General features: G+C 42.3%; 1 protein-coding gene across 5 annotated transcripts in view; it reads left to right on the top strand.

Annotated features, from left to right (window-relative positions):
* KIF13A (kinesin family member 13A) overlaps positions 1-15,676 on the top strand; it is a 206,778-nt gene that overhangs the window by 150,604 nt on the left and 40,498 nt on the right. For all 5 annotated transcript variants that reach the window (XM_078055730.1, XM_078055727.1, XM_078055728.1 and 2 more), the window contains exons 15-20: positions 1,608-1,694; positions 1,793-1,959; positions 8,068-8,281; positions 12,315-12,477; positions 14,050-14,190; positions 14,974-15,123. In XM_078055730.1, the coding sequence (XP_077911856.1) occupies positions 1,608-1,694; positions 1,793-1,959; positions 8,068-8,281; positions 12,315-12,477; positions 14,050-14,190; positions 14,974-15,123 (922 nt within the window). The remainder of the gene's footprint in view (positions 1-1,607; positions 1,695-1,792; positions 1,960-8,067; positions 8,282-12,314; positions 12,478-14,049; positions 14,191-14,973; positions 15,124-15,676) is intronic.

Below are 15,676 nucleotides of genomic sequence, written 5' to 3'. Positions count from 1 at the left end.
TCAATAAGAACTTAGTCCCTAAACTTAAAATATTACTACCAAGGAGGGCTTATTTTCATGTGTGAGTTCTCCTTACTCCGTAACTCTGAGCTGGAGAGTCCTCTAAAGATAAGGAGCCAGATAATGAGATTCTATGAGAAAAGTAACTTACTGAAAAACTAAAACTCAGAATAATCATTATTTTTCTCCATCATACTTCACCTGACATTTCTTTAGTAAGTTAAACTTTAATTAGTTAATTATCCTCCTGATTGTTTTAATACCAGCAAAATCTCTTTTTTTAAATGAAGGAAACATTTATAAGAAGACTAGAATTATCAGCGCTAAAAATTGTGGAGGACTTTTCCTCTCCCCCTAAGAAAAGTCACAGTGGCAAGGCTTTAACTTTGTTAAAGAATCCTTTGATGAGATCTCCGATTGGCAGGAAGTCCTACGAGATCTGTTACCGTGAGTTATTCACAGCCCCTGGATTCATAGCCCCTTGTAGCCAGTAAGCTGTAACAAAGCTGCAATGCAGGGAAGACTTGGGGCTTCAGGATTTGCTTGAGACAAATTGCAGATGCATAGGTCAGCACAAACCTGGAGACATGGTGCACACCATCTACTGCGTGCTACGTGCAGGATAGCAGAGACTCAAGAGTTGTTTCCCCCATCTCCGATTATTTGTCTTGTTTTTACAATTTGTTTGGTAGCTATTTAGGATTTAAACCTGGTTACTCTTTTTAGGTTTTCCCCAAGTTTTTATTATGGAAAACTTCAAATGTATGAAATAGAAGAGTATAATGAACCCCCAAATGTCCATCATCCAGCTTCAAAAATGAACACTTCACAGACAGTTTTGTTTTTATTTATATGCCCTCCACATCTCCTCCTCCCTCCCCTCTGCATTATTTTAAAGCAAGTTCCAGATATAACTTTGTATCTAAATATATCAGCTTGTATCTCTAAAAGACAAGTATTCTTGAACATAGCTTCAATACCATCACACCTAAAGTAATTACAAATAATTCCTTACTAATCATATATTGAGCCCAGTGTTCAGATTTCCCCAGTGGTATCATAAATGTTCCTTTTCAGCTGTTTCTTGAAATCAGGATCAAATAAGATTCAACCATTGTCATTGGCTGTTATGTCTCTTTTAACAGGTCCCTCTCCCTCTATTCCTCCCCCCCTTCCCCGCCTTCTCCTTGCATTTTATTTATGAAGACACCTGGTTGTTTCCCACAGTCAGCATTTTGCTCAGTGCATCCCATGACATCATGTAGCATCTTCCACCACCTTGTGCGTTTCCTAAATTGGTATTTAGAAATAAAAGCTTGATCAGGTTCAGCCCATATTTGGACAAGATATTCCGTAGGCATTCTTGTGTATATTTCCATTAGGAGCACGTCATGCCTGGCTGTCTGTCTTTGAGGGATAGTGGCAGCCCTTGATCATCATTGCTTAGATCACGGGTTTTGATAGTGGTTATAATTCTGTTGTTCCTTCTTTAGGAATTAGTAGAACACCTCCGTTAAGAGAAACTTCCCCACTTACCTCTTTGGCTACTGGGGCTGGGTTCTGTGCTCTTCCCCGCGGCGCTGACGTACTCCCTGGTGTCCCTTCAGGTCCCGTGTGAATGGCACTCTTGTGTGCAGCACCACCCAGCTGTGGCACGGTGATCGAATCCTCTGGGGAAATAACCACTTTTTTAGGTAACATCTTTGTGTTCCCTAATACTTTCATAAACTTGCTTTTCTGTTATCGGAGTATAAAACAAGTCAATTTTCTCTAATGATGGAAAACTCCACAGAATTAATTTACCTAAGAGGAAACGGCGAGATTGGTTGAAAGACTTTGAAAAGGAGGCAGGCCCACCAGAGCATGACCTGGACGCAGCCAGTGAAGCTTCCTCCGAACCAGACTATAACTATGAATTTGCACAGATGGAAGTTATCATGAAAACCCTGAATAGTAATGGTAAGACCTTACCTCCGGATTCCTCCGTTTTTGCCAGTTCCTGTCTCGGCAGTCCAGTGAGGGATGCACTTGTGTAAAGTGGAGGCGTCATTCTGAAATTAAGAACGTAAACTTGCTAATTTCTTTTTTTTTTTTTTTAAGATTTTATTTATTTGTGTGAGAGAGAGCATGAGCGGGGTGGGAGGGGGGCTGCAGAAGGAGAAGCAGGCTCCCCGCTGGGCAGGGACACGGGGCTCCATCCCGGGACCCCGGGATCACGACCTGAGTCAAAGGCATATGCTTAATGGACTGAGCCACCCATGTGCCCCCAAATTGCTAATTTCTTACAGAGGCCATTGGGGAGGAACTAATAAAACTATTCCAGGGCCTGGTCTGCTCCCTCAAGTATAACTAAGAAGTCCCTGTTTTGAGACTCCTTGTTCCCAAGTCAGTTATGGTAACATTTCCACAGTCCTAGAGTACAGGATGATTGTGGTGGAATTCCTTTTCAAATTTCCCGTTACTGAGTTCGTCATTTCTGAATCCTTCAGAGCACAAAAATCCCCAGCAGAGGATGAACCCAGGAATTTCAAATGGAATCTAATGGAGAGATAAAGGTCACAATATTTGCTAAAAACTCAGTTGGAAATTATACCACCAAAGACGCTTATTTAGTAAGCCCAGGTAGCTTTTATAAAAATGATCCTACAAAGAGGGGCTTTTATAGGCTCTTTGCTTGACTTACATGCCGACCTGTCTCAGATTTTTAAGGAAGAGATTTTCCTTAAAGCCTTGTTTCTAGATCCCTCTTTCCAGAAAGTTTTCAGTGTTTGTATTAAAATTCTTCCCCTCTATATCTAAAAGGTAAGCCTTTATCTCTTCATACACACTTCCGTGCATTCAATAAAATCCACACCACATTCTTTCCTTGATGGCTGTTTTATAAATCTGCAGCTTCTCTTCCATCTCTCAGTCTCTCGTCACCAGGCTTTTGCCTGGGGACTAGAAGCAGGACAGGAAAGTTCCTCTCCTACCAAGCACAAGACAGCATTTCTGGGACCAGAACTATTTGACAGGGAAATATAGTTGAGTTTACATTAAGGAGCACCTGAGAAAGTTTGTTTTTGGATTTTGTCTCCTTTCACTTTCCCAATCAGGGGTTCTTTGAATACCTGAGGATCCCTACCTCGAGCCAGGGAGGACCTCCAGGAGCCTCTGCCTGACATGGTACAGGGAGAGCATCATGGTTTCCCAGTGGGGCTCTCCCCTGAAACCCTGACTTTTGCACTCTATCTATGAGTCAGCCTGAGAAGAATGTGAGCGTGGCTGGAGAATGTCAGTCGGATCTCTGGCATATCAAATTGGGGATTCGAATTGCAGGAATAAAGACGTTGACCTTTTTAATCTCTCTGGATTTTTAGCCCCAAGGACCCCCCTCTTTTCCATTATAAAAATGAAGTATGAAGAAAAGGCTAGATGGAAAAACAAGTATGATGTATTTAATATGAAAAATAGAGAACACCACCAAAAAAGAACATCAGTGAGATTAGGGATGCAGATTAGCTGCCGGGGTTTTGGGCGCTGCACCACAGACTGGACCATAGCTAGAAATCAGGCTGCAGTCCACTCTGCTACTTGCTCACCCAGTTGGGAGGAATCACAGAAGACATTCCAAAGTGATGTTCAGACATCAGAATCACATTGATGGGCCATTTTCCGACGTGCCTGAGCAACAAGTCTCCTATGAGTAATTTTTGGGAGCCTGAATGGATACAGGGTGTGACAGGAGGGTGTGGGCCCCAAGCCCCAGGTGCAGAACGCCCGTTGGAAGAACTTCTTTCTTTACATGAGATTACAGAATTCTAGATGTCTCTGTTGTCTGACAGCAACGTATCTAAGTGCTATCAATTTAATCATCTACGTCCCACATCACACATTTCTAATTTTATTGAGTCACTACGATCTTATCATATTTATATTAAAGCCCTGAATAACCGATGAGTATTTGGTGAGTGTTAATTCCTCCAGTCCTCTTAGCCAAACCAATTAGTCACCGGTGGGCTGGCTTACGGTATTAACATGAGTTACCCATTTGTCTTCCAGAACAAGCCTTGTTCCCCAGTGTTGATTTTGTCTGTTTCAGAGTAGAGTTTCCCCAATTCCCCGCATAAGTGGGGCTTCCCTCTGGTGTGCTCTCAGTGCCGAAACGTGGGGGGCCCGCTAGTGTTCATGGAATTCACCTCTACCACTAGGTGGCTTCCCGATCCTAAGCCTGTCTGCCTGGTGGTCGTCCCCCTGGTGGTCCTATTTGAAGATTCTCTTCCCTCTCATGTGGTTTCAGACGAAGCTCCTCCACAGACACTGGGATAAAGGTTTTAACTGATTGGCATTAGCATGGGGGAGCTTGACTGGTTGTTAGCAGTGCTGCTGACCGATGCTTGTGCTTCTGCTTTGGCAAAATCGAACTAACATGATTGGGAAGAAGTGGAAGTTTTCTGCCTGACAGAAGCACTCTGTATTCCTGATTGAGGCGTGTGCCCTTTTAAGTCGTGACCCCTACCTCCCCGTGTCCCAACTCCATTGCCTTCCCATTGGTTAAACTGGTAGCTGTCCTTTCCCTGTACTTCCCCCAGCACAGACGTGTTACTGCATTATTGCTCCTGTTACTAATGGCTGGATGACCATTGGGAGCTCAGCAGTTCAGGACTCTGTACTTGCAGATATCGATTGACCTGCATCGTCCCAGTAATAGACGAGGATGATGTATTTTCAAATCTCTGAATCATGATCAAAAAACCCCATTCATTGGAATTAAGAATAGAAGCAAACCCAGTATCTGTGGACGATAATGTGTTCTTCCCGAAGGTTCATAATAAGAATGAGGCACTCTGTTTTCCTAGAGTCAGTGGGAGCTCTAAAGTAAAGAGCAGTGAAGGGGCTGGTGAAGAGTCATTGAGTTTATTCCATCTGGGATTAAGAGTTGGTTTTTTGTTTTTTCCCAGAGGATTTACTTCCCTTCAATTCAGTGCATTGGGCACCTGGGTGTGAATGAGTACTGATTGTTTATCACATCAGTGCCCTCCAGCCTCTACTACTGGCACCCTCTCTTTTCCATTCTCGGGACCGATGAATAAGTCTGAGTGCATTACATAGTTACATACCGAGATAAAGAATAAACTAACGAAGAGAGAACATTCTATAATAAATGTGGTCCTTTCTCTCTTCCTAAAACACCTCCCTCTTTGGTATCTTGGCTTTAGGCTCCAGGCTCACTGAGTTTCAAAACCCTTCATTCAAGAGGAAGAAAATGATAGGGAGAAAAAGAAACCGTGGACAATTTTTTGATGGCTGGTTGGTTGAGAAGAGGCTAAATAGTCTTTGGCTTCTGTCCTAAGCCATATCATAGAGTCAGATTGACCTGCTGAGTAGGATGATCTATTTATAAATACGCTGTATAATGATAAAGTCTTGAAACTGGCTCATTGAAAAGACGGTATCATCAAATATGTCTAAGAGAAAGACTTGTGTTGAGATCAGAGTTCAAAAGGGAAAGATAGAGGGAAATCTTAGCCCCTGTATCTCTACCCAGGCTCTGTGTCGTGTGGTCTGTCCCAGGGCCCCAGGGCAGGGCTTACCAGGCTACGGTGGCAGGCTCAGGGGAGGGGTGCTTTGAGTTGTTCCCTCTTCTATAACTGCTTCTTGGTTTGTGGCCACTGATGAAGCCTGGTGAATAGTTATGTCATGGTGTTAGATCATGGCGTCTGCCAAAGCAGTTTAAGCACCCTTGGTCACGTTGCCTCTGCATTAGCATGGAACCTCGGGGTGAAATCCTCTCAGCCATTTGGGATCATGTGTGTTTCCACACACCACGGACTAACAAGCAGAAATAGGATTAAATGTCTTACCCGGTGTCTTTTAGCAAAAATCTTAGAATATTAATTTTTATCAAATGGTGTATTCTCCAGTTTTCTCTCTCTGGAAAAGATTTGTGAACACTAAGGTAGGCTCTTGAAAACCAGGCTCCATGGAAGTATAAATGGATGGTGAAGACCCTGTCCTTCCTTTTTTAAACCTAGAGCCTAAAAGGGAAAAAGTATGTATTGTTTGAGAAATGCATTTTTAAAATAATTCTGAGACAACTTTTCTTCTCTAGCCCTTATATTTAAAATTTCTTCAGACTCCTTCACCATATTATTCATATATTTTTCATAAATTTACAAGGCGAGGTCAGAAGTTCTAATGCTTTAGAGTACATAGATGTCTTACTCTACGAAAAGCTCTTCCCTCTCCATGGTCTGTCTTTGTTTAAGAGTTTGGTATTTTTTAGGAGTTCATTTTCCATCAGATTTTCAGGTGGTATATTTTAGAGACTCCCTGTCAGGACTCTGTGAAGAAAACTATTTCTGCTTTGGAAAAATGCTGAGTTTTAGAATTTTATATCTGCAAAGAACAGGATTTTTTTCAAATATCTACTCTTTAACAGAGTACTAATTCTGAGCAAAAGATTGGAAGTAAGAATACTGTATCAGTTTATTAGTAAATTGATGTCCAACCTCAGATGGTTAGCTCTGATCTGAGTTCAGAACCTGGCTCTGTCGCTTATTAGCTCTGTGATCTTAGGTCAGCATCCTTAAAATGGGAATATATCCACCCTCAGGTATGGTGCAAGGCTTTCATGAGATGATGCATGGAAAGGGTGCAGTGCTTCTACCTGAGTGGTGGTCAGTAGCTAGTAGAATTCTTATTGCCATGTGGTTGTCATTTTTTATTAAAACAACTCACCCGTACTCTGTGTAGATCTCTAGTGATTTCTTAAATTGCTTTCTACTTTTTGTTTTGTATAATTTAACCTTATTTTTTTAAGCTAACATACTATCTCTTTCTCTTATTGCTTACATAGAAGATAAGTATAATTTACATGGTTATTCCACAAATTGATCGGTAGGGTCTTCTGGAAAGGTCAGTCAGGAACTCATTGTTCTGTCATCATTGGATGACAGAAAAGTTCATGTTGTCCTCTTCATTTCCCACTCTATCCTGGAAATTAAACTGAGAGTCAGTCTGTGGGAACAACACAAATAGCACTATTTGAATCCCAGGCAAAGGTGTGAGTTGTGCAGGCCAGTCTGAGAATATGAATCATGTCCTCCCCATCTCATGTGCTTCAAGGAGGAAATACTGGGATGGTGGTTTTCTTATTTGCCATCCAAATAGTCTGACATATTGTTTCCCTGCAGTCTACTCACTTAGAGATGCCAGTAACTTTCTCCTGTGGACATATGGTCAGTGCCTTCTTTCTCCACAGCATCCAGATCAGTGGTCATTGCCAAGCTAATGTCCAGCCTCAGCCAGTGACCCCTACGTACACCACAATCACTGCTGGCCATGGCCATGGCCCCTTCGAACAACGTATTTCTGTACTTGTTCACCACATGTATGGTGCTGATCTCTTGGTCTGCAAAAGCAATAAGTCAAAAACAACCTTTTGTTTTTATAAGTGAATTCCTCCCCTCCTTCCTCCTTTTTTTCTGCTTTTCTTTTCTTTTTGCATGTGAATTACCCTCCTGGATATTAGCACCTGAGAAATTGCCAGACCATATACTCAATATTTTCAAGCATATGCTGTGATCTAGAAGTTCCCTCCCCCACGATAGAAATTCAGGAGTAATGAGATTTGTGGTTAAAATCAGAAATATAAACCCTTCACCATATACTAAAACTGATGCTAAATGGGCATAGAAATTGACTACCATAAAAATGAAATCTTGTGTGGCTGTCTTTGAAGCTGTCTTCGATTTCATGAAGTTTTTTCTCGGTGGGTAGAAACGCATCCCCTCTAGCATCTGCTTATAGTGAATTACTGATCCATCTAAACAGGAGGATGAGCTCATCAAATTGAAGAAGCACAGTAGATGTGGGGAATGTTTACATGTAAGGCATTTATCTGAAATGTCAGCAAAAAGGCCGTTGGGAGGATCTCATCTGGAGGGGCCCCTCGGGCGCTCAGAGAAAGCATCTGGAAAGGCTAGATTCTGAGTAGGGAGATGATTCTCACTGGAAGAAGCGCCGACCGGCTGCCATGTCGTGCCCATCACCGAAGACACCTTGCCTTGTCTCTTGGCTCCCCAGACCCAGTGCAAAATGTGGTTCAGGTGCTGGAGAAACAGTACCTGGAGGAGAAGAGGAGTGCCCTCGAGGAGCAGCGGCTCATGTATGAGCGGGAGCTGGAGCAGCTCCGTCAGCAGCTGTCCCCGGAGCGGCGGCCCCCGAGCAGCGGCCCTGACCGCCTGGCCTACAGCGGCCAGACGGCTCAGCAGAAGGTGACCCAGTGGGCAGAGGAGAGGTAAGAACGGGACCTGGGGAACCCAGGGTCACCAAGGGGGATCAGCCTAGCGAGGAAGGAAATCTTAGTCCCAGATCTGGGTCGTTAGCAGTTGCCTTTTCCTTTGAGAGATACTGTCCATCCGCAGGATGTTTACTGCAATGTCAGTTGTTAAAGACCACCCCTCTCCCCCTTACCCTTCAGTAAAAATGGCACCACGTGCCAGCACCACCGGCAGGTATCGAAAGAGAAAGTTTGAATACTCCTGTTGCATAAAAGCATTCCTCATCTTTAAATTTCTCTTACTGTGGAGTCTCTCTAAATACAACTGTCACATTAAGAGATCTACTAAATGTGTATTTTCCGAATTTATGGCTTTTAAGTATTTATCTCAGCTGAGGTGCCGGTGGGAGAAGCATCGGCCGAGAGGACAGTACGTCACTTGTGGATGCTGTCGTGTTCTTACCGCAGTCTAGGCGCGTGCTGACCTAACAGTCCCCGCGGACCATGCCAGAGGGGCGGTTCTGTCCGTCCCGTAGATGGGGCGCTCACTTTACGTGTCCTCCTCAGTCACCCGCCTGGCCAGTGAGGAGGCCAGCGTGTGAACCCAGATCTGCCTGCAGTCCCCTTACTAACAGCAGTAACAAAAGTAGCATTGGGTGTTTACAGAGCATGGTCCAGGCACCAAGTGCTTTACATGCATTCATCTCATCTTCACAACTGCTACTCTGTTTGATCATTTGTACCCATTTCACACATGAGCAAACAGGCTGCGAGGGGTTGAATGATTCCCCCAAAATCATTTTTTTTAGTATAAACATTCACATATGTATTTTGCAATATTCTTTTTGCACTTAACATTTATTTGTGAACATTTTCATTGTTTTAAACAACCACTACTATATTAGAGGCCAAATTCCTTTGTATGACATAGAATAATTCTTTGAATTAGTTTCACATTGTTGGATATTTAGTTCTTACTAAAATTTTTGCTTTCATAAATAATGCTGCAAAGAACAACCATGTGCACAAATTACTGTGAACATCATTATCTTCTTTTTTTTTTAAAGATTTTATTTATTTATTTGAGAGAGACGGAGATAGCAAGAGAGATCATGGGCAGGAAGGAGAGGGAGAAGCAGGCTACCCACTGAGCAAGGAGCCCGATGGGGGACTCAATCCCAGGACCCCAGGACCATAACCTGAGCACAAGGCAGACACTTAACAACTGAGGCACCCAGGCGCCCCATTATTTAGCTTCTTATTACAGAGTCCTAGAAGTAGAATTGCCAGGTCAAAGTGTAGGGGAAATACTAAAGACTTTTGATGCAAACTGACAAGCTACCTCCCAGAGTCCCTTAGCTGGCAAGTCGGGGCAGTGAGATCAAAGCCATGGCCGTCTGACGCCGGGGCCAGTCTCTGATTCTTGCAGCCACACTGCATCTCTCATGAGCAGTGAGACTCTTAAACTGGAGCCACATCCAGGGAAGATGACCCCTAAGAGGAGAAGAGGGAGAAAAGGAGCCCAACCCTGCTTGCCATAATAATGCACTTGATTGTTCTAAATTAAGAGAAAAGAGTCAGTGGCATTTTCCCCAGGAGCTGCCCGCTCATCTGTCTGGATACTGAAGTATGAAGATTTATCCTACTTGTAACACATTACTCTCTATCTTTTTCTGTGCCTGGGTAAAAGAGGCAAAGGTTATCAGATGGTGCTTTTTCTGAAGAGCTGCCTTCTCTGCCTTTACTGCGAGCTGGTGGCTTTCTTCTAAGCAACAGCAGGCTTGAAAGTAATTGTGATTGGACCCACTGATACCTTTCTGTTCAGTCTCCCTAATTACTTCTCTATGTCCTGAAGATGGTAAAAGACAAAAAAAGATGCAACAGAAAAAGTGGATTGTTTTTAATGATAGTATTTTTCAGTCAAGTGTTAAAATTTTTTTTCCCACTTACCTTAAGTCCAAATTGATTTTCTTTGAGGTTCAAGTTCTTAAACATAAGGAGAGTAGCAAGGATGATATTTTGGGGATGTCATCCAAGGAGAGGAGAATGGTTACAATATTTATTTCACCAGAGTCACTGGATAAAATTAAGATGTCATTAATGATGGACTGTTATATTAGAAGCTGGGACTCTTACCTAAATAAATGTGGATGGCTTGTGAAATACTGAGGGACTCATACCTAAGTAAATGTTGAAGGGCTGAAAATCAAGTATATTTAAGAGCTAGTGAGAATTACAAAGAAAACCAGAGATGCCGATTCTTCTTTCTGGACACTTACAATGGAGTGTAGAGCAAGATACAAATACGTGAAAAGTACATCATAATAGTAAATTAAAGAACAGTTTCATCCAACAATAGGAAGTGTTGCAGTTGCATAATTGTCCCTTTGTCATTGGTCCCTGAGCTGAAGAATAACTTCCCAGGGCAGGGGATCTGTGATAAACAGGTGGGTGCCTGGGCCGGAATGCAGGACGAGCTGTGGTGGTTAGTGCAGGGTGGGACCCCATTCCGCGGAGCTTCTGCAGCAAGATCATGGAGAAGGAAGGATTTCCAGCGGGTTTGAAGGGTGGCGACTGGACGGGCGGACAGGAGGTGGGAGGCATTTTGAACGGGCAGGTTGGTACAAACAAATGGGAAGCCACGGAGAAGAGGAAGGTGTGTTTAGGGGATTACATGAGAGCTGTTTTGTTTGGTCTAAAAGGTGACTTACAGAGGAGGATGGAAAGCTAAGTCCAAAGCTGTTCTGTAGGGCGCAGAGGAGGTTTTCAACTGAGGACTGACCTGAGACAGGCAGGGATTTATGTGACTGTCTGGGAGGGAAGAGGAAGAGTGTGGGGGGCTGTGAGGTTATGGGGGGCAGGGATGGGAGCCAGGAACCAGGGGCTATGAAAACAATAGAGAGAGAGGAGATATTTCAAAGGGAGAATCAACAAGGCTTTTTTTCTGGATGTTGTGGAAAAGAGGAAAGACGGAGCTGGCTGGAAGAAGTCAAGTTCGGGTAACTGAGAAAAAGATGGTAATATCACTTAGAAAACGCAGGCAGACGGGGTGCATGTGTCATATGGTTTAGGTTAACTTTATATTAACATCTTGCAGTCGGCCTCCTGTATCACTTCTAAGGTGATGAGAAAGGAGTAGAGATTGGGTGTTCCAAGCTCCTCATTGTCCCACGAAGTAAGGGCAGGTGTGTAAATGGTAGAAGCGAGAAGCTAGATGAGGCTCGATAAGCAGTCTGTTAGCCTGGGTTATCTCTGAGTCCAGACTCACACGTGGAACCCAGAAGTGCCGTTCCTTTCACTCACTGGGTAGTTTGGGGGTATCCCATGGTAGGCCACGCACTTGTCTGGGAATTAGCTGTAATGACAGACCAAAAAAGACCTGGTTCTCGCCCCAGTGTGCCTGAAGCTCAGGTAATTATACAAATAAATGAGAGTCTAACTAGGACAAATGCTACTGAGACAGAGCACGTGGGGCTGGGAGAGCAGGTACTAGGGTTTTGACCTATATTCAGCATCAGAACATTAGGGAAGGTCTCACCACGAAGCGCTATTGTGTGGAGTTGAAAAGTTGAATTCCTGCTGCCACAGAAAACCCCCGCTTCTCACCTTTTACCAGCTGAAGAAATCGTGTGAAACGCTTTCTCCTTAGGGCCCCAGATTCCTCTCCCCTTCCCCTCAGCCCCAGAAGCACATAAGTCATAATCAGTTATTTTCCCTCCAGAATCCCTTGATTGGTTTTTTGGCAGCAACATATCAAAATCTAGCAGTTTTCAAATGTTAGAGGATTTAAAATACGGTTTTTAGTTAAGTCTCTTCACCTATTTTGCTCCTCATCAGTGGTGACCAATAGGGAGCCCACAGTACCCTTGTGGGAGGAAGGAAACATTAAAAAACAAAACAAAACTCTTTTTTTTTTTGGACAAAAAACAGTTGAAAATTATCTCCTGAAAGGAGTTTTCTACCACTTTCTAATACTATGACTCACTTAGAACCAGGATTACAGTTTCCTTTTCTTTCAGATGTTCTCATTTCCTTTTTCGCTACCCCGCAGGGATGAGCTCTTCCGTCAAAGCCTGGCAAAGCTGCGCGAGCAGCTCGTGAAAGCTAATACCTTGGTAAGGGAGGCAAACTTCTTAGCTGAGGAAATGAGCAAGCTCACTGACTACCAAGTGACTCTGCAGATCCCTGCTGCAAACCTCAGCGCCAATAGGAAGGTAAGAGTGTTCTTAAAGAAAATGAGAGCAAAATGCACAACTTACGTACTGTAAGATAGAATACATACCTGACATCCAAAAGAACATCCATGAGGAGATCTTGATGTGAGTCAGAGTATTTATTCTTTTTAAGATTTCCTCTATGTCCGGGCGCCTGGGCGGCTCAGTCAGTTAAGCGGCTGCCTTCGGCTCAGGTCATGATCCCGGGGTCCTGGGATCGAGCCCCACATTGGGCTCCCTGCTCAGGGGGGAGTCTGCTTCTCCCTCTCCCTCTCCTGCTCCCCCTGCTTGTGCTCTCTTTTGTCAAATAAATAAATAAAATCTATAAAAAAAGAAAAAAAGACTTCCGCTATATTAATATAACATTGTTTGCCAACTAGGCTTCAACAGTAAAAATTAAAAAAAAAAAAAAAAAAAAAAGATTTCCTCTATAGATCCCCCCCCTGCCCCCCGGAGCTTATGTGCCCTCAGATATGTTAAAATTAGAAATATATGTAAGTAATTCCTCTTGCTTTTCTCTTTCCTATGAATGGTCCTTTCTGGAATGAGAGATAGGTATATGTTTTGTCATGGTACCATTTTTAAGAGTGGATTCTACAAGAAAGGAAGACTTGTATAATACCTTTTTTTTGTACACAGAACAACTTTTTGCAGTCATTGGGAAGTTTACCATCATTTCAACTTCAAGGATTTTTTTTTCCTTTAAGAAGAAACTTCAAAAGAAAATAATTTTTCATCCATTTGTGTTTGCCTCCGGCAAGCAAACTAGAAATGAGTCAGGGAGTATTTCATTAATCTTTCTGTATTTTAGTTCTTTGACCAAGCAGTTCTTTGAAAAATTTATCTTAAGTCCACGGTCATAGAAGTGTTCATAAAGACCATGTGCTTTTTGTAGAAGGATGCTTATCATAATGGCCTTTATAGTAGCAAAAATTTGAAATAGCCGTGATGTTGAACAATATAATAATTTGTCAGATGAGTGGTATATCCAAATAACAGATTTCTATGTTGCCATTAAAAATCATGTCTATGAGGGGCACCTATGTGGCTCAGTTGGTTAAGCATCTGCCTTCGGCTCAGGTCATGATCCCAGGGTCCTGGGATCAAGCCTCTGCGTCCGGCTCCCTGCTCAGCAGGGAGTCTGCTTCTCCCTCTGCCCCCTGCTCATGCTCTCTCTTTCTCTCTCTCTCTCAAATAAATAAATAAAATCTTTTTTTAAAAGAAAAAAAATCATGTCTGTGAGGAATATTTAACAACACAATAAGATGATCATAATATAAAAACTGTGGAGAGAGGATCAGGATAGGAGATTTACAGTTTTGTTTGGTTCTGCTTATGATAAAAGTAAAAAGCATATGCATGGGTATACACAGAAGATTTCATTAATCTTTTTGCATCTTAGTTGAAAATAAGCCAGAATGTTCCCTAGGTGGTAGAATTTCATATTCTTTCTGTATACATTATGTGTCTTTTTCAAACTTGCTACTTGACAATTACATATTTAACAATCCAGAAAGCCGTAACAAGGCTCATTTGGTTTGTTGTGTGTTTTTGTTTTTCTTCACTCTGCAGAGAGGAGCCATCGTGAGTGAGCCAGCTATTCAAGTGAGGAGGAAAGGAAAGGGCACCCAAGTTTGGACCATTGAGAAGCTGGAGAATAAATTAATTGATATGAGAGACCTTTATCAAGAATGGAAGGAAAAAATTCCTGAGGTAAAAGAGATAAATGTCAAGGAGATTTGACCATGTCGCAAGCTCAGAATGTAAGTGATAATCACCGTCAGAACACACACACGCGTGGCGGTGACTATCGGCGGTCGTACTTGGGACATTGATATTAGAAAACTAACGTAGAAGTGACCTTGAAAGGGGTCCTAAGTTGAATCAGTCATAGAACATGCGATCCCCACATGGACAGGAACTAAATGAAGAGAACACGTGACATATTCTTAGTTGGCAGAGTTTTTGTTACATTTCAAGTGAAGTGAAATAGAACAAAGCGAACCTGTGCTGTTTGGTCAGTGTTGTGACAAATCCACATGGATGGAGCCAGCTTGGATTTAGTATTCATTAGCATGTGTTCATGCTCCCCCAGCTGTGATCGTGGCTGGGGAGGTTACAAAGAATAATTTTAGAAAGCACAATCCATCTTTTTGGATACTAGTAATGGAAAAGAAGCCTCGGTGAAGGAAATGGGGCAAAGCACAGGGAATGGAGTGAAAAAGGCTGCACGTGGGGTGTGATAGGGAAGAGAGTCAGTAACTAAGGAAGAGCTCTCCCCACAGACATCATGTAGCCCCCCAGCTGTTAAGCCCCTCCCATGTGCTACTTTTGTTTTATTTTTGCAACATGATTGTAATATTACTTTTTTAATTTCTTTGGATAAATGCTTTCTTTTTTAAGAAACATTTTTTTAAAAACATAGTTTTAAATAATATTATCCAAGTTGGTGTTTTGTTTCCTACTCACCTCCCCCACGCCCCCCTACCCCATTAGGCAAAGCGTCTCTATGGGAAACGAGGTGACCCTTTCTACGAAGCCCAAGAGAATCACAACCTAATTGGCGTCGCTAATGTGTTCTTGGAGTGTCTCTTCTATGATGTGAAACTTCAGTATGCAGTTCCTATCATCAGCCAGCAGGGGGAGGTAAGGACAAGCTATCCTTGGAGGAAACAGTTAAAGGGTGTGTATCTGTCTGTGTGAATCCAATTTAAGTTATTCTCTTGAGGTATATCAGGAAACTAGGGTGAATAGTCAGGATCCCATTCTTTCTTTGCTCCTATCAATAGAAACTATCAAAATTAAATCATGGTTTTTTTAAGATTATAAGATTAAAACCATATAAGATTATTACAACATGTTTATTTATGGTTCATGAGTTTTTTTCTTTGTTTTAATCAAATTAGAAATCTTTTGGAAACCAGATTCAGCTCCATCCCCCTATTTATCTCCCTTTAATCTCTTATGTTTGTAATATACTCAGATTCCTTCCCGGCCCTTATGTGGTCTTCACAAGATACAACTTGGGAGCATTATTTTGAAATCTAAAGTATTCAAGGAAAATAAGCTTAACCCCTTTTAAAAAACAAAAGAAAACAAAATACTTCACATTTCAATTACTTACATGTATTGACCTTATTATGTAGGTCTAAGACATTTTAGAAAATATTCAAGTTCAAACTGTTTGATTTTTATCCAT

This window comes from Halichoerus grypus, chromosome 9, assembly GCF_964656455.1.
Source record: "Halichoerus grypus chromosome 9, mHalGry1.hap1.1, whole genome shotgun sequence".
Classification (NCBI taxonomy): domain Eukaryota; kingdom Metazoa; phylum Chordata; class Mammalia; order Carnivora; family Phocidae; genus Halichoerus; species Halichoerus grypus.
This window is presented reverse-complemented; position numbering and strand designations above follow the sequence as displayed.